The 20,293-nt window shown below is 35.1% G+C and overlaps 1 protein-coding gene and 1 non-coding gene across 3 annotated transcripts in view; both read right to left on the minus strand.

Moving 5' to 3' along the window:
• Positions 1-3,406: 3,406 nt before the first annotated feature.
• On the minus strand, positions 3,407-3,513 carry LOC113245491 (U6 spliceosomal RNA). The gene has a single exon (XR_003312718.1). It is a non-coding gene; the product is annotated as a U6 spliceosomal RNA (small nuclear RNA).
• A 1,041-nt stretch (positions 3,514-4,554) lies between these two features.
• The window catches only part of DDX60 (DExD/H-box helicase 60), a 102,227-nt gene continuing 86,488 nt past the window's right edge, over positions 4,555-20,293 (minus strand). For both annotated transcript variants that reach the window (XM_026485638.4, XM_026485639.4), the window contains exons 36-39: positions 19,884-20,026; positions 16,023-16,174; positions 8,256-8,318; positions 4,555-5,279 (exon numbers count right to left, since the gene is read on the minus strand). In XM_026485638.4, the coding sequence (XP_026341423.1) occupies positions 5,180-5,279; positions 8,256-8,318; positions 16,023-16,174; positions 19,884-20,026 (458 nt within the window). In that variant the 3' untranslated portion in view covers positions 4,555-5,179. The remainder of the gene's footprint in view (positions 5,280-8,255; positions 8,319-16,022; positions 16,175-19,883; positions 20,027-20,293) is intronic.

A 20,293-nucleotide genomic window follows, 5' to 3' on the forward strand; every position in this document is an offset into this window, starting at 1 on the left:
AAATGCACATTCTTTTAAAATAAATAAAAAATAGAAAATCCCAGCAGAGACATAGAAGTTACAAAAATATGAAATTTGGAGTTATAGAAAGGAAAAATACAATGACAGAAATTTTTTAAATTTCTGGATGAGTTCAGTGGTAGAGTGGAGATAACATATGATGGAATCAGTGAACTTTACAACAAATCAATAGAATCTGCCAATCTGAATAACAGAAAGTAGACTGAAAAAGAAATAACAGAGTTCTAGAGACCTGTGAGGCAATACAAAAAAGCTAACATTCATATAATTGGAGTCTCAGAGGAGAGGAAAACTGGGTGGGGCTGAAAATAAACTCAAAGAAATAATGGCTAAAAACTTCCCAAATTTAGAAAAAAACTACACTTTTAGAATGAAAAAGGTAAGTAGACCCAAATTAAAAACAAACAAACAAACAAACATGCAAGCAAACATCATAATTAAATTTCTGGAAACCAAAGACAAAGAAAAAATCTTGACAGCAGACAGAGAAAAACAACACATAACCAATAGTGGAATACTAATTCAATTGACATTGGGTTTCTCATCTGAAAGCATGAAGGCCAGAAGTGACACACTTTTAAAGAATTGAAACTTTTAGAAACTTGCCAATCATAAATTCTATATCCATTGAAAATATTTTTTTAGAAATGAAAAGAAAATAGGGGCGCCTGGGTGGTGCAGTCATTAAGCGCCTGCCTTTGGCTCAGGGCTTGATCCCGGCATTCTGGGATCGAGCCCCACATCAGGCTCCTCCGCTAAGAGCCTTCTTCCTCTCCCACTCCCCCTGCTTGTGTTCCCTCTCTCGCTGGCTGTCTCTCTCTGTCAAATAAATAAATAAAATCTTTAAAAAAAAAAAAAGAAATGAAGAGAAAATAAAAACTGTCCACTGAAAGAAAATGAAGGTAATTTTTACTAACAAACCTATCCTCCAAGAATAGGTAAAGGAAGTTCTTTAAACACAGGGTGAGAATTACAAAAGAAATCTTGCACCTTCAAGAAGGAAAAAGAAAATGAGAATGGGTAAAAATAGGGTTAAATATAATATTCTTCTCATGAACTTCTTAAATCATATTTGATGATTAAAATAAAAATTGTGAAGTTCTGATGTGGTGTTCAATGTATGTAAAGAAATACTTAAGATAATTATATTCAAAAAGGAGGGAGAGTAAAGGGATCCAAGTAAAAGTAAGGCAGTAAAATTTGATACCAGTAGACTGTGATGAGTCATACAGGTATATTGCAACCACTACGAAAACTATACAAAGTGATATACTCAGAAACATTACAAATAAATCAAGATGGAATCCAAAAAGTTTTAGGTAATTCACAGGAAGGCAAGAAAAGAGAAACAGAATAAGAAACAGAAGAAACGTAAATATTAATAGCAGCTTTACTTGTAATAGCCAATAACTGGAAACAACCCAAATGTCCTTTAGTGGGCTGAACGGCTAAACAAACTGTGGTACAACCATACTGTGGAATACTATTCAGCAATAAAAAGGGACGCACTACTGATACATGTAACAACCTGGATTAATCTCAAGGGAATTATGCTGACTGAAAAAAGACATACTCAGAAGGTTACAGACTGCATTTATATAGGTCTTGAAACAACAAAATTGCAAAAACAGGAAACAGCTAGAGGTTGGTGGAGGTTCAAATTGGGGGCAGGGGTGTCAATCAAATGGGACTCAGCAAGGGAGACGCAGGAGGGGGTGAGAGGGAAATGGTTGCAATAGTAAAAGAAAAGGAGAAGGTTCTTTGTGGTAACGGAACTGTTCTGTATCTTGACTATAATGGTAGAAACAAAACTACACATGCAATGAAATACACACAAATGAGCATGTAAAATTGATGCAATCTGAATAATGGGTCATGTTTATATCAATTTCCTGATTCTGATATTGTGCTATACAATAATTATGCAAAATGTTACCATTTGGGAAACTGTGTAAAGACTGTATAGGATCTCTCTGTATTATTTCTTTTTTTGTTGAGAATAATTGATATATTACTTTTAGGTATATAACATGTTTTGATATTTGTTTATTTTGTGAAATGATCACCACGATCAGTCTAGTTAACATCCATCACCACACATAATTACAATTTTTTTTCTTGTGATAAAAACTTTTAAGATTTATTCTCTTAGCAACTTTCAAATATACAATACAGCATCATTAACTATAATCACCATGTTTTACATTGCATCCTAGGACTTACTTATTCTACAAGTGAAAGTTTGTACCTTTTTACCCCCTTTACCCATTTTGTCCACCCCCACCTCCCGCCTCTGGCAACCACAAATCTCTTCTCTGCTATGAGTTCAATTTTTGTTTTGTTTTATTTTATAGATTCCACATATAAGTGAGATCATATGATCTTTGTCTTTCCCTGTCTGACTTATTTGACTTAGCAGAATGCCCTCAATTTCCATTCACATTGTGGCCAATGATAAGGTCTCATTCCTTTTTGTAGCTAAATCATATATATATATATATATATATATATATATATATATATATATATATATATATATATATATTTTAAATTTATCATTCAGCCATCAATGGACACAGGTTTCTTCCATGTCTTGCTTACTGTAAACAATGCTTCAGTGAATATGGGGGTGCATATATCTTTTTGAGTAGTGTTTTCATTTCCTTCAAATAGATATTCTGAAGTGGGACTGCTGGATCATATGGTACTTCTATTTTTTATTTTCTGAGGGACTCCCATACTATTTTCCATAGTGGCTGCATCCTTCCCAAAATAATGCACAAGGATTCTTTTTTTCTCCACATCTCTGCCAACACTTGAATGAATAGTCATTCTAACAGGTGTGAAGTGATACCTCATTGTGGTGGTGTTTTCATTTCCCTGATGTTTAGTGAGCACTTTTTCATGTGTCTGTTGACCATTTGTATGTGTTCTTTGAATAAATGTCTATTCAGGTCCTCTGTCCATTTTAGTTGGATGATGATGATGATGATGATGATGATGATGATTATTTGTCGATGGTTTCCTTTGCCGTGCAGAAGCTTTTTAGTTTGACATAGTCCCACCTATTTATTTTGCTTTTATTGCCTTTGCTTTTGGTGTCAAATCCAAAATAACATTGTCAACATTGGTGTCAAGGAACTTACCTAGTTTTCTTCAAGGATTTTTATGGATTCAGGTCTTATGTTCATGTCTTTAATCCATTTTGAATTAATTTTTGTGTATGGTATAAGATAGTGATCCAGTTTCATTCTTTTTCATATGGCTGTCCATTTTTCCCAACACCATTTATTGAAGAGATGATCCCTTCACCATTGTATATTCTTGGCTCCTTTGTCATATATTAATTAACCAGATATGCATGGGTATATTATTTCTCTTTTTTAAAAATATGGGATGCTTCACAAATTTGCGTGTCCTCCTTATATTGGGGCCATGCTAATCTTTTCTGTATCATTCCAATTTTAGTATATGCAGTGTTAAAGCAATCACAGTATATTATTTCTTATGCCAGCATCTGTATCTATAATTTTCTCAAAATACAAATTTTTAATAAATGGCTCTTCCAGAAGACCCTTTATAGGCCTAATGCCAATATGATTTTTTCCTCTCATAAGAAAAAGATAGGAATAAATTATGCTGGTAATAATGATTCTCCAGTAAATCTCACCAGGGTCTCTGTACATGCTTCTCAGAAAGAAAAATTTCACATTATTACAACAAATGGAACACAAAATGCTTTCAGAGTTCCTATATAAACTCTGTGCATAAGTTGTTCCAAGCTACTTTTTAAAGTTGTTGCTAAAAGTCAAAAAGGAAGCAAAAGAAGCTGCCCATTAGACCCACCTCAAAGAGTGGGCTTCTCTTATTCTCCTTTAATAGAATACCAGATTATGGGAAATAACCTTATTCTACCTCTAAAAATTAGGAAATCAGGTTGGCTCAGTCACATGAAAAAAAAATCTTCATGTCTCCATGAGACTTATAAAACCACAAGTAAGACGTGGAAACCAACATGACAATCTGTTAATACTGTGTTTCAGTGTTTTGAGTAGAGTTTAAGAGGTCAGTAGAAACCATTTTGGTTTCAAAGTATTTTGGGGTCTGGAAATTGTTGCAGTGCATGTTTTAAAATAATGTAAATGAGTTAGTCTGAAGAAACTATAGAGTCCCCTAACATGGCACACACAATAATGGGTCAGTTCCAGGTAACCGAATATTCTTTTATCTCCAGACAAAATGAACCACAGGTGTTTTTCTAAGCCAATGTAATATATGTATAAATAATGTCATACAAAATATCATCTTCAGTAAGACACCTGGATAGAAGGAGAGAGCAGTCCTTTTGCTCTGAGATTAAAATGTTCTGTTCAAGTTTAGGTTCTAAAATAAATTCCAAAACTGTGATCTGAGGCTTAGACTACGGAGGGAAAGTGACTAGACATAAACTATTTAGTATATATGTAAAATGCATATGTATATGCAAATGGATTGAAAGATATGTAGACTTTTCACAAAGAGACTAATGGAAAATTGGTTACACCCATTTTATTTCTTTGTGGTTTTTCAGTCACAATTAAAATCAAGCCAAATCACCAGCTATATTTTACCTTAAAGCATCACAGAATTTATGCCAAAACTCTCATTTATATTTTTTTAAAAAGTAATTCAAGTTTACTAGAAGGTGCCATTTTTAAAAACCATATATCTAAGTCATATAATCACATTTAAGTTAGAGAAAATATATTTCAACTTGATACTGTAATAGTTTTTTCTAGCCTTGATAGACCTTTAAAATTTATAACATCAAGGAGAAAAGTGCTGAGAATGTAGTATTTGTTTAGGCCTCACAGAGTAAAAATTGTTCTTCAGCCACATACAAAATCTTTGCATTTTCTCAATCAGTCCACAAACTAGCTGAAACATAGGCATTATTATTCAACTATATACAGAAGCCAAGATTCCAAAGATATTAAATAACTTGTCCAAGGGTACACATGAGAGAACATGGCAGGTTTGATCACAATTCTGACTCCAAAGTGTTTGCTCTTTCCACTTCACCATATATGTATTTCTGACAAAAAGTATGAGGATCACAAAATATGACTTGAAAAATGCCTGTGGCAATATTTTAAGTGGTCTGGATAGTCTTTTACTTTTAAACTGCCTTAAGTTTTTCAAAAAAGGTGTCACTTAACTGTTCAAATGCTAAGACCACGTTGTCGTCTTCATTTTCACATAGTTCACGCAAGGAAACACTATAAATGGAAATACACACACACAGAGCACATATGTTAGTGAGAGTCAGCATTGTAAGAAGGACTTCCCCAGGCAGAAAGAATTAAGTAATTCCCACTAGATGATGAAATGTTAGCAAAATATTAAGAATACTGATAAGAAATATATTTATCGGAAAAAATATATAAAAAACAAAACAAAATAAAGATAACAAATCAATTTCCATGCAGCTCCTCTTCATGTCAATTACCAAAAGGATTTTAAAGGCCACCAAATTCCACGTAACCTTATCCCTTCTCCCTTCTTCTCACCATGCATCTCCTTGGAGGCTATTTTGTGGTTTTTTTTGGTTACTGTGTCCAGTATATACTGAAATCCACAAGCAACTACCTCTATGAAGAGCAAAATATTACTTCCTTTACCTAGATCCGTAGAGAATTTTTAAAAACAGGGTCTAATAAACAGAATAGTGGCTTTTATTTGTGTTCTAATCCAAAGAAATCTAGGACTATGTTAGTTTACATAGCAAAGAGAATTAAGGTTGCAGACGGAACTGAACCTGCTGATCAACTGACTTTGTGATAGAAAATTATCCTGGATTATCTGGGTGGGCCTGGTACAGTCTCAAAGATTTTTGCGAGAGGAGGCAGGAGACGTTTCATCTCAGAGAAATGCAATGTAAGACCTTCCCCACCGTTGCTGGCCTTGAAGTTGGAAGAGGACCATAAGCAAAATAATGCCAGCAGCATCTAGAAGCTGGAAAAGACAATGAGCAGATTGTCCTAAAGTCTCCAGAACGAAATGAGCTTTGCCAACATCTGATTTTAACCCAGTTAGACCCGTTTTGGACTTCAGGCTTCCAGAACCGTAAGATAATAAATTTGTGTTGGTTTAAACCACTAAGTTTGTGGTAAATTGCTATAGCAGCAACAAGAAATGAATATGCAAGTGAAAAGAAAGGAAAGAGGAAATCTAAGAACAGAGCAGTGCAGCTGGGCTGATAAGTATTGACCACGATCAGGATCTGACATTTTATCAGCCTTTCCTAATTCCTTATCTACCTTGGTTGCATTAGAGTTCCAGAATTTTTCCTAGTGTCTTCACTGACCTACCACAAAGAATGACCAGATCTGTATCTATAACACTGAATATACTCCTAGTCACGGACCTATAATTATGACACTGACCGTTTCCTCTTGAATTATTTCCCACAGATATTTTGTGACACATATAAATTCTAACTCACTATTTTTGGTTCTTAGTCCTCCTCAAAATTCATCCTCACTTCTATGTTTCTTATGTATAGTTAACTAAAATAGAAACCTCATTATCATCACCAACTACATGAACTTTATTGACAGATTTCTATAAATTCTATCCCGTAAATATTTCTCTAACCACTCTTTTCCATAATTACTTCTATTTCCCTAATTTAGACCCACACTCACTCTTAACCTGCATGGCTCTTACAGCCTTTGAGTCTCCATCACATATATAAACCGTACACATTTTCGTCACACAAATAAACCATAGCCCCATATCATACTCATGCCTATACACGGTCTACACATTATCCAGAATATTAAGCCCAACTCCATCATATGAGAATTAAGACCCTTTCCAATACATACCCAAATTGCCTTTAAAGCTGCTTTAAGCAACTCAGTATCTTCCCCCATCCCTATCACAACTCCCATATTCCCCATACCACCAGAGTGAGATTGAAGCCTATCCCTGACATATCAGACCCTTTCTCATTTCTCTACTTTGAAAACACTATTTCCTCTACCCCACCCCTTAAGATCCTTTAAGACTTAGTGAAACATTTACTTCATTTGAAAATTCTTCTCTGAATCCAAGGTTGCCACATTATTGTCATCCTAGCACTTATTGACTTTGTAATAGCTACAAATCCGTTTCCTCACACTGCACTGTAAGATTATGTTTAAAGCAGGGATAGATATACTGATTCTCTATATCTCAAATGCTTAGAAGTATGTCTCAAACCAATAATATTTCAATACTTTTCAGATGAATGAACGATATTTCTAGGACCAGATTTTGAGATGGCTCCAAAGTCTCTGGGGTTTCTTGGGACACTCTTGAATAACTATGAGCCCCTCAAGAAATACACTATCTAGAGATACTCAAGAAACTATCTAGAGCAGTTCCCTCTGCTCTAGCGTCCCCATAGTTTCATTGCCTGTATAAAACATCCAAATAGGTCTGATTAATCTCAAATCAAAAAATTAAAAGTCAATGACCTGATTAGCAAGAACGTCATGAAGAGATTCGTGGCAAATTGCATGTATGCATGTATGTGAAGATATATAACTTTTAAAGTAAGTGATAGAAAAGGGAAATCCCATAAAGTATTGAAGTGTGTGCAGACTGGAGGCTTTACGAAGATGTATGTTTAACCAGGCAACACTAGATGGGCCTAAAGATGGACCTTCTAATAAAGTCTTAGGATGGGTGCATCCATATAAAGTTTGTTGTTTGGGTCCCCACTGAGCTCTGCTAAAGATGAAAACAGGAAGCCAATATGAGAGACCAGAGTTAGATAAAGCCTGGGAAAAAAGCACTATATAAAGCAAGAGAGTCCAGATTATGCAAGTTGATATAAACCAGGGACCTGATGGAGCCCTAAGGGGCCTTCTCAAGTATCATGTATCTGACAAACACTGGTTGTGAAACTGAGAATACTAGGATCTAGGAATTCTTGAGGCTTTAGAATATTATCCTGTTGTTATTCAGTGCCTGAGGCTGAGGCTCTGGTCTGAATAAAACCTTATGTCAAACGGGCTTTGGAATTAATTCTGTTATGGAACCAATGCAACAGGGTGTTGAAAAGAAGCTCTGCAAAGTGTTTGGAGAGTTGAAATGTGTGACGCCTAAGAAGCTCAATGGCATTTTTAACTATGAGGTCAATATTTTTCAAATTACCATTACATTTTAAGAAAATCTGCAATCAATATCTAAAATATATAACATACCTGATAGATTTAATGGTGAGTGCAAAATCTTTCAACAACTGATAAGCAGCTCCTTCATTTATCCTATACAAAATATCATTTTGAAAATTAATAGTATAAAAACATTAAAGAACTTATTTCATACTGAAATACTGGATTTGTCAATAACAAATTACTTTTGTCTGTCAAGACATATTTACCAGAAACATTTCGCCACAAATCCTAGATGATGATTCAATCATCAGAAATGATGATTATTAATTCAAAAGTCACAAGCATCACAACCACACATAATCAATACACACAGGAGACTGACCATCTCAGGAGAAAACTAAAATAGGAAAGTTAAGCTCAGGAGAGTGAACGGGAGCTGGAAATCAAAAGGAAAGAATCAAATGAATTATTTATTAATGTCATAGCTTAATTCACAATAATGAGTCATATTTTTAAAAATGATCAGAAATACATCCAAAAGAGAAGATGATGGTGGAGTAGAAAGACCCAAGGCTTGCCTCATCCCATGAACACAACTAGATAACTATCAAAACATCCTAAATACCCCAGAAATCAACCTGAAGACTGATGGAACTGAAGATAGACAAGAAACCACATTGAAGAAGATAGGAAGTGCAGAGATGTGGTTTGGGAGAGAACTGGATCATGACCATTGCAGTCAGGTGGGAGCCAGGGAGGTGGAGCAGGGCAAGAGACAGTCTAGCACACAGTGGAGCATAAAGGGAAGATGATTCCCCATAGCAACTGGCTTGGAAAATGAGAGGGGCGAAATTTCATGAATTCTTGCAACCAATGAGGCTTAAAGTCTGTAATTTTAAAGCTCAGTGGTTTTGGCTCAGATACAGCCCAGGGGCATTGGGGCTGCTTTTGGAGAAAAGGCAAGGCAAACAACCCACAGATGTATGGTGTGGAAACAGCAATTTGAAGAGTGCCTGTGGCATTATGGTGGGGAGGTTATTTGCTCTTCTCAGAGCATTTCCCAGATAGCCAGTGTTCACAAGAAACCCCTCTGTGAACAAAAAAAACTGTCCAGTACCACTTCCCTCCCTCACCCCTCAGCATAAGCACAGGGCTACCTGCAGGAACCAGTACCACACCAACACTCACTGCCTATCTTGCTTATGCCAAGCTTGGTACCTGCCATACTCTGGGGGAACCACCCTTCTGGGTCATGCTTGCTTCAATCCCAGCACTGTGGGCCCCTTTCCTGAGAAGACCAGCCCAAACCCCACCCACACTGCATCTCCCAACACAGGAGTTCTACATAAGGCTATTACCCTCAAAAACAGGAGACAGACAAAATGAGAAGACAGAGGATTTGTCCCAAATGAAAAAACAGGATAAGGCCATGGCCAGAAATCTAAGTGAAACAGAGAATTTAAAGCAACGATCATAAAGATACTCACTGGACTTAAGAATGGAAGACATGAGTGAGAACCTTAACACAGAGATAAGGAATAACATAGCAGAGATAAAGGGCTCAATAAATGAAATGACAAACACACTTCATGGAATGAACAGCAGGATGGAAAAGCAGAGGAACAAATTAATGACCTAGAAAACATAGTAATAGAAAGTAATCAAGCTGAGCAACAGAGAAAAAAAGAATTATACAAAGTAAGAACAGACTTAGAGAACTCAGTGACTATCAAATGTAATAACATTTACATTATAGGGGCGCCTAGGTGGCTCAGTCAGTTAAGTGTCTGCCTTAGGCTCAGCTCATGATCTCAGGGTCCTGGGATCAAGCCCCATGTCAGGCTCCCTACTCAGTGGAGAGTCTGCTTCTCCCTCTCCCTCTGCCCCCTCCCCTACTTGTGCTCTCTCTCTAAATAAAATCGTTAAAAAAACAAAAAACCAAAACAAAACGAAACAAAAAATTCATATTATAAAAGTCCCAGAAGAAGAAGAGAAAGAAAAGGGGACAGAAAATTTATTTAAAGAAGTAATAGCTGAAAACTTCCCTAATAGGGGAAGGAAAAAGATACCCAGATCCAGGAGGCACAGAGAACTCCCAACAAAATCAATGAAAGCAGATCCACACCAAGATATAATTAAAACGGCAAGCTATAGTGATAAAGAAAAAAAATTAAAAGCAGCAGGACAAAATAAGGCAGTGACCTACGAGGGAAACTCCATAAGGCTATCAGGGGCTTTTTCGGCAGAAATTATCCAAGCAAAAAGAAAGTGGCGTGACATATTCAAAGTGCTGAATGGGAAAAATCTGCAGCCAAGAATAGTCTATCCAGCAAGTCTATCATTCAGAATAGAAGAAGAAATAAAGAGTTTCCCGGACAAACAAAAATTCAAGCAGTTCATGACCACTACACCAGCCCTCCAAGAAATATAGTCCCCAAGAGGGGGACTCTTCGAGTGGAAATGAGAGACCAAAAGTGACAGCATGAAGGTGGGAAACACAAAAGCAGTAAAAATCTTTTTTTTTTTTTTTTTGGTAAAATACCAGCCAAGGAACTCACAAAATAATAGTATGTAAAATAAGACACCATATGTCTAGAACATGGGGAGGAGAGGAGTAAAGAATGGGTTCAAATCTAAATGACCATCAGCTTAATAGAGACTGCGGTATGCAGAAGGTGTAACCTAACGGTAACCAAAAATCAAAAACCACTAATAAATATGCAAGGAATAAAGAGAAAGAAATCCAAACATGTCACTAAAGAAAACCAGCAAACCATGAAAGAGAGAAAGACAAGAAAGGATCAGAGAAAATCTTCAGAAACAACCACAAAACAAGTAATAAAATAGCAATATATGCATATCCATCAATAATTACATTGTATGTAAATGGACTAAACACTTGAATCAAAAGATACAGGGTGACAGAATGGATTTTTAAAAAGACTCATCTGTATGCTGCCTATAAGAGCATTTTAGCCCTGAAGGCGTCTACAAATTTAAAGTGAGGGGATAAACATTTATCATGCAAATGGTTGTCAAAAGAAAGCCAGACTAGCAATACTTACATTGGACAAACTAGACTTTAAATCAAGGACTGTAACAAGAGACAAAGAAGGGCACTATATAGTCATAAAGAGGAAAATCTAACAAGAAGATGTAACAATTGTGAATATTTATGCACCCAACATGGGAGCACCTAAATACATAAAACAGTTAATAACAAACATAAAGGAACTAATTGATAATAACACAATAATATTAGGGGACTTTAACATCCCCCTTACATCAATGGGCAGATGATCTAAACAGAAAATCAACAAAAGAAACAGTGGCTTTGAATGACACACTGGACCAGACGAACTAAACAGATATATTCAGAACATCCCACCTTAAAACAGCAGAATACATATTCTTTTCAAGTACACATGGAACATTCTCCAGAATAGATCACATATTAGCCCACAAAACAAGCCTCAAAAATTCAAAAAGATCAAAATCATACCATACATCTTTTCTGACCACAACCCTAAGAAAATAGAAGTCAATCACAAGAAAAATTCTGGAAGAACCACAAATACATGGATGGAAGTTAGGAAATCAAAGAATAAATTAAAAAATACATGGAAACAAATGAAAATGAAATCACAATGGTCTAAAACCTTTGGGATGCAGCAAAAGTGGTTCTAAGAGGGAAGTTTATAGCAATACACTTCCAACTCAATATGTAAGAAAACTCTCAAATAAAAACCTAACCTTACACCCAAAAGAGTTAGAAAAAGAACAAACAAAAGCTAAAACCAGCAGAAGGAAAGGAAATAATGAAGATTAGAGCAGAAATAAATGTTACAGAAACTAGAAACAAACAAGCAAACAAAAACAATAGAACAGATCAATGTAACCAGAAGGTGGCTCTTTGAAAAAATCAATAAAACTGATAAACCTCTAATCATAAATGAAAGGGGAGAAATAACTACCAACACCAATAGAAATACAAACAATTTTAAGAGAATATTATGAAAAAATATATGTCAACAAATTAGACAACCTGGAAGAAATGATTAAATTCCTAGAAACATAAAACCTACCAAAACTGAAACAGGAAGAAATAGAAAATTTGGACAGACTGAATACCAGTAAAGAAATTGAGTAATCAAAAAACTCCCAAGAAACAAAAGTCCAAGACCAGATGGCTTCACAGGCAAACTGTACCAAACACTTAAAGAAGAGTTAATACCTATTCTTCTCAAACTATTCCAGAACAGAAGAGGAAGGAAAACTTCCAAATTCATTCTACGAGGCCAGCATTATCCTGACACCAAAACCAGATAAAGACACCACAAAAAAAAAAGAGACCTACAGGCCAATATCTCTGATGAACATAGATGCAAATATCTTCAACAAAATACTAGCAAACCAAATTCAACAATACATTAAAAAATCATTTACCATAATCAAGTGGGATTTATTCCTGGGTTGCAAGGGTGGTTCAATATTCACAAAGCAACCAATATGATACGTCACATAAATAAAAGAAAGGAGAAGAACCATATGATCATTTCAATAGATTCAGAAAAAAACATTTGATAAAGTACAACATCCATTCATGACAAAAACCCTCAACAAAGCAGGTTCAGAGGGAACACACCTCAAAATAATAAAGGCTGTATATGAAAAACCCACAGCTAATATCCTCAGTGAGCACAAACTGAGAGCTTTCCCCCTAAGGTCAGGAAAAAGAAAAGGATGTCCATTCTCACCACTCTTCTTCAACATAGTACTGGAAGTCCTACCCACAGCAATCAGACAACAAAAACAAAAGGCATCTAAATTGGTAAGAAAGAAGTAAAACTCACTATTTGCAGATGATATGATACCATATATAGAAAACCAGAAAGACATCACTAAAAATCTGCTAGAACTGATAAATGAGTTCAGTAAAGTCACAGGATACAAAATCAATATACAGAAATCCATTGCATTTCTACACACCAATAATGAAGCAGCAGAAAGAGAAATTAAGGAATCAATCCCATTTACAATTGCACCAAAACCAAAAGATACCTAGGAATAAACCTAACTGAAAGGGTGAAAGATCTATACCCTGAAAACTATAAAATGCTGATGAAAGAAATGAAAGATGACACAAAGAAATGGAAAGACATTCCATGCTCATAGATTAGTAGAACAAATATTGTTAAAATATTTATACTACACAAAGCAATCTACAGACTCAATGCAATCCCTATCAAAATACCACCAGCATTTTTCACAGAGCTACAACAATCTTAAAATTTGCATGGAACCACAAAGGACCCTGAATAGCCAAAGCAACCTTGGAAAAGCAAAGCAAACCTGGAGGCATCACAATTCCAGACTTCAAGTTATATTACAAAGCTGTAATGATTAAGACAGTGAAGTACTGGCATAAAATAGACCTACAGATCAATAGAACAGAATATAAAACCCAGCAATAAGCCCACAATTATATGATCGATTAATCTTTGACAAAGCAGGAAAGAATATCCAATAGAAAAAAGACAGTCTTTTCAACAAATGATGTTGGGAAAACTGGACAGGAACATGAAAAAGAATGAAACTGGAAGGAGTGCCTGGGTGGCTCGATCAGATAAGCTGTTGCCTTAGGCTCAGGTCATGATCCCAGAGTCCTGGGATTGAGGCCCAAGTTGGGCTCCCTGCTCAGTGGGGAGTCTGCTTCTCCTTCTCTCTGTGCCCCTCCCCCTCCTCCTTCTCTCTCTCTCAAAATAAATATTTTTTAAAAAAGAATGAAACTGAAAAACTTTCTTATACCATATACAAAAGTAAATTAAAAATGGATTAAAGACCTAAATGTGAGACCTGAAACCATAAAAATGCTAGAAGAAAACACAAGCAATAATTTCTTTGACGTTGAATATAGCAACTTTTTTCTAGATAGGTCCCCTAAGGCAAGGGAAGCAAAAGCAAACATAAACTATTAGAACTACAATATAAGTAGCTTCAGGGGTACCTGGCTGGCTCAGATGGTAGAATGTGGGACTCTTAATCTCACAGTTGGGAGTTCAAGCCTCATGTTGGGTGTGGAGCCTACTTAAAAAAAAAAAAAAGTAGCTTCTGCAGGGAAGGAAACAATTAACAAAACTAAGACAACCTAGAGAACGGAAGAAGATATTTGCAAATGACCTATCTGATAAAGGATTGTATCCACAATATATAAAGAATTTATAAAACTCAACACCCAAAAAACAGATAGTCCAATTAAAAAATGATCTGAATGGACATTTCTCCAAGGAGGACATACAGATGGCCCCCAGACGTCTACATGAGGAGATGCTCATTATTACTTGTCATCAGGGAAATGCAAATCAAAACTACAATGAGATATCACCTCACACCTGTCAGAATGGCTAAAATTTAAAAAAACAAAAAACCCCACAAAAAAACAAAAGAACCAATAGGTATTGGTGAGGACCTGCACTGTTGGTGGAGTGCAGACTGGTATAGCCTGCACGAAAAACTGTATGGAGTTTCCTCAAAAAGTTAAAATTAGAACTATCCTACTATCCAGCAATCACACTACTGGGTATTTATCCAAAGAATACAAAAACACTAATTCAAAGGGATATATGCACCCTTAGGTTTATAGGAGTATCATTTACAATAACCAAGATATGGAAGCAGCCCATTATCAAGTGTCCATCAATTGATGAATGGATAAAGAAGAGGTGTGTGTGTGCTCATATATATATAATGAAATATTATTCAGCCATAAAAAAGAATGAAATCTTGCCATTTGCAATGACATGGATGGAGCAAGAGAATATAATGCCAAATGAAATAAGTCAGCCAGAGAAAGGCAAATACTAAAGGATTTCACTCATCTGTATAATTTAAGAACAAAACAAACAAAGAAAAAAAAGAGAGAGAGAGGCAAACTAAGAAATGGACTCTTAACTATAGAGAACAAGCAGATGTTTACCAAAGGGGGAGGTTGGGGAATGGGTGAAATATGTGTTGGGGATTAAGGAGTGCACTTGTTATAATGAACACAAGGTGATTCAAGTAAAAACTTCAAAAAAAGAATATAATACATCTACATGAGTGAGCTATGAAATACAAAAAAAAAATATCAACATTTCTCTAGTGTCTCAAGTTTTAAATTCTTTAATTCAATAAAGATTGTTCAAATTGTCTACTGAACTACTGCTTGGTGTGACAGAATGCCCCTCCCCATCTATGTGCTCAGTGCCTGGGCTCTATTCTCTATTCTCAGGTAAATCCAAGAGGGTTTACCCTTCCTTACTGTTTTTGAAAATAATTTGCCTGCCAGAGAGCTAAAACAATTGTCCTATGCTCAGTCCTCAGATGTGTGATTTATATACTTTTTTTATATACTTCTCTCAGATAATGGTGAGCATGGCATTGTTATTGTTTTTCAGTTTTAAAATATCTTATAATGAATAAATAGGATGGTAATACATAAAAACACATCTGTGAATGTATGCAAATATGTCTGTAGGGTACATCTTCACATCAAGTGAGTCAGCCTAAGTCCCAAGATTTTGCCGGTAAACCACAAACAAAACAACACAAAGTCTGTTATTCTCTCTCACCATTAATCTGCAGGACAAAATTCCAGTATATTTAGCATGATTCACCTACACTTAAAATTGTAAAAAGCTTTGCCTAGAATTCATTAGGTTCATCTGTTAGATATCAATGTACAGATGGATACAGAAATAGAACTAGAGGTAGAAATGAAAGAGAAAGATGGAGACACAGACATGAATGCAGACATGGAGATAGAAAGGTAGAAGTAGAGACTGGGGGGGATAGGTGAAGATGGAGAAAACATACCCGTTGTCTTGGACTAGTCCTGTCAAGGAACCATGTTTATAGAAATCAAGTGCATAAGCATTAAGTGGCATTCTTCTTCCTTGGTTATCAAATATCTGTGACCACAGCACAGGAGCCTGAGCGTGATTGATACCAATTGTGCGTAGAATGGCCTGGAAAAACACAACTCTTTTGTTATTTATGTGTAAAGAAAGTTTATGATTTCTTACATTGTGCTTTGTAGTTCCTTTCTTTATTCAAACTGTTTGAAGCACACTCTTCAAGATAAAGGAATATGGCGTCTTTCATACATACTGGGTTAGTGCTATCCTAAACAAGCCTAGAGAATTACTTGGTACCACCTATGAACATTATTGCCTCATAGCATACTCTTGGCAATTTCAACCACGCAGCCATGAGAATAATAACAAGAGTCACTAGAAAAGAAAAGTTAATTTTAATTTTTTTTCATTATCCTAATTGGTATAGGAGATACCTTATAAATAGAGAATCAGAGAGCCGGTGCCTTGTATGTCTCAAGAGAAGAATTCAACTAAGCAACTAATAATTTCAAGAACCCAATCACCAGAATGAAAAGGAAGGGGAGCAAGATATATGAGGAAAGAGAAGAAAAGTAAGACTAGGAAGTAAACAAGTCAATAGCTTTTGATGTCTGCTCATTTTATGAAAACTACAAAGGGTCAATAGGAACTACTCTAATACACTAATTGGTACAACTACTTTCTCAAATGATTTGGTAGTAGGCATGGAAAGTTCTTTTATTACTAAAAGTTCTTGGAATATTCTTATTCCATTATGATCCAGAAAACTGCTTTGACCTCAAAAATCCAGAAGATTTACATTCACGGAAAGCTGTTGCACATGTGCACTAGACATTTGTAGCAGCCCTGTTTGTAACAGTAAAGACTAAAAACAAATGCAGTTTTTAAGAGGAAAATAGATCAATGGCTTGTTTTATATCCACACTCTGAAATATTACGAAGAAGTAAAAATAAAATAGAGCTTCATGTGACAACATGAATGAATCTTGAGAGCATAGTGTTGAGTGCAAAAAGCAAAACAAAACAAAAGCAAAAAACGACATCCAAGAGACTACAGTACGGATTCTTTTACTTTTGATAAAAATCAAAAATGACTCTGGAATATGATGTTTTTAAAAGGAGAATTAAAAACACAAAATTCAGGATAATTGATATCCTGGGGAAAGAGGAAAGACCGGGGAATAAAACAGAGGAGGAGCACATGGGTCCTGAGCCCATGGGTGTTCATTTTAGTTTTATGCTCTATAGCTTATCTATATGTTAAAGATAATATGAATGCCTATTTAGCATTACCTTAAAATGTAACAAACAATAAAAACAAAATAAGTTTTGAGAGGTTATAACTTACACTAGTAAAGTAAAATTGTATAAAGTGAGTTGGGTAGAGCAAAGGGCACATTGCCATCATGGCATACTCTAGAAATATTCATTAGTGCAGGATGCTTCAAAATAAATGAAATAGAACCAGCCTCTTCTCTCTAGCACACCAGCAGGAACAATGAAAAGTCTGTGTTAGTTCATGCCCTGTACCTTAAAGATCTCTTCTAATTGATGGTGACTGTGTGGCAGTAAGACACAGATATTATATCCTATTATAAATGTATCAGTGTCCCTCCAAAAAAAAAAAAAAAAAAAAAAAAAAAACCATGGGAAAATTTGCATATGGAAAGGAAACAAAAGATAATGGCACCTACTAATCATAAGTTGAATTAATTGTAAAATAGAGAAAAAGGGAAATTATAATACTTAACAATTAATATGTCTTGTTTTCAATGTGATTAGCTACAAACTTCTTATATAAGTAATTAATTGTAATTATAGAAATAAATACAGGGGGGAAAAGCTTCATAAAATTATTGATCTTAAAAGCTAAAGTTCAGTCCTCTATTATTTATATGCCAGATTTCCACATGCTTCCACATTCTGTAAGACACCACTCACATGAGGGTAAAAAAACTAGCCTTACAGAGCTTCACATAAGACCTGGAGCAGTGTCTCTAAGTAATTTTTAAACCATGTACATTATCAGTAAAAAAAAAAAAAACTCCTCATCTCTTTTTTCATGAATGCTTTTCTTTCATCTTTTTTGTTTTATAAAAAAAGCTTCCTCAAACTTACTTGGTGTTTGAAAATGTACAGAACCATGAGAGACTATGGACTCTGGGAAACAAACTGAGGGCTTCAGAGAGGAAGGGGGGGTAGGGGAATGGGATAGGCTGGTGATGGGTATTAAGGAGGGCACATATTGCATGGTGCACTGGGTGTTATACACAAGTAATGAATCATGGAACTTTACATCAAAAGCTAGGGATGGACTGCATGATGACTAACATATAATAAAAAATTATTATAAAAAAAAAGGAAGAAAAAAAAAAAGAAAATGTACAGAGTAGCAACAAAGAGCCATATTGCTTTCCTATTAAGAAAGTAGATGACTTTAAAGACTAAGTAAAAAAAAAATTTTTTTCTTTTAAATTAGGTTGTTTCCAATTACTTAAATTCAACAAAATTAAAGTGGGTCTAATTAAGTTGCTAATTAAGAGAACATTAAAAATATATTTGTGATAATAGATTGGTAGGTGATTTGGGGCCAACAGCTCAGAAAAAATTAGAAGACTTGTGTATCACTGTTATAAAAGTTGTTCCATTCTGAGCTATTTATCTATTTGAATAAGGTTGCTCAACATTCAAATTAAAATTTGAAGCTGGAACTCTGTCTCATTCTAAAAATAAGTAAATATTCATTCTTAGTTACATGGACTAATTTAAAAAGACATAGCTTCATCCATCCCATTAATACATTTCTAATACAATATTAATTTTATATTTAGTAATTACTTCTCAAAATTTATATTTAAGTTTCTGTAATTAACAGGAAATAACCTATTGCATACTATTGAAATTACATACTATTTAAATTGAAATTGCATACTATTTAATCTAAGAAATGTGATAGGGTGGCTTCATGTTTAAAAATCTATTACATTAAGGTAAAATTATGTGGGTGAATGTATAATCTAAATACAAGAGAAAAGAATGAAATTTTATTCTCGACTGTTTTTAACTTCATAATTATGGGTATTCAAATGTTTTGGTATTCATATTCCATTTTATACATTAAAATGATATGATGGTTTTATTTATTTATTTATGGAAATTATATCATCAGAAATTACTTGAATTTGTGATAAAAATGTATGTGTCCATTTAAAATGCACAAAGATCTATTTAGTTTTTCAAAATTCTTTTAAGTGATACTGAACTATTTTACATAATAGAGGACTGTCTGATTTTGGACTAGAATAGAGTTGAAACACTAGTGTCAAACCATAATATCAAATATTAAAAAAACCTGTTTTCTTTCTCAAACTGTATTAAAATATAAGTTAAATTTCTATAAGTTTATTCCAACATTCAGTGACTTTCCAACATATTCCCAATGTGTCTAGTTCTTTGTACTCCATTTTGGACATCAGTGATCCAGAATATATATAGGATTTATGGCATCTATAGCAATACCGGGAAGCCTGAAGATAGTTTTACGTGCTCTTTCCATAGCAAACTTGCATCAACCTACAAAGATGGAAGAACAGTGGTGGTACTTGGGAATTCTGTATAATGGAGCAGGGTTCCTCAGGTCAACACTGAAAAATTGAAATCATACTGGCCCCAAGAGTACCATTTCCTGGATATTTCTGTTCACACACCTGGAATTTTTTTTTTCAATTTGAGAAATTTGAAATCCTTTCTAAACAGCCTAGAAGTATAAATCCAATTCTTTCTTAAAGATCTTTTATTTATAAACCCCATTTCCACTTACATGGTTTGGAGTATTTGGTTGAAGCAAATCACCATCAGAGTTTCCAGAGAGACAAACAAACGGAGAAATAGCTACTCTTCCTTCTTTGCAGTTCATCAAGTGAGACACAAGTTCAGAGTCCTCACATTCTTTTCCTGTGAAATCTGGCCATAATGGGTTGGGAGATTCGTTTTTAAAAATCAGTCAAATTGTTAAGCTTTATGCACATACTCTAGACCATGCTACAAATGGAGTCATTCGACTTTCCAGGACCTGTATCAGACTGGATGAGATATATCACATAAAGTGAGTAGCATGGGGCGCCTGGGTGACTCAGTCGATTAAGTGCCTGCCTTTGGCTCAGGTCATGATCCCAGGGTCCTGGGATCGAGTCCCACATTGGGCTCCTTGTTCAGCAGGGAGCCTGCTCC

Source organism: Ursus arctos, unplaced genomic scaffold (genome assembly GCF_023065955.2).
Source record: "Ursus arctos isolate Adak ecotype North America unplaced genomic scaffold, UrsArc2.0 scaffold_11, whole genome shotgun sequence".
NCBI classification, from domain to species: domain Eukaryota; kingdom Metazoa; phylum Chordata; class Mammalia; order Carnivora; family Ursidae; genus Ursus; species Ursus arctos.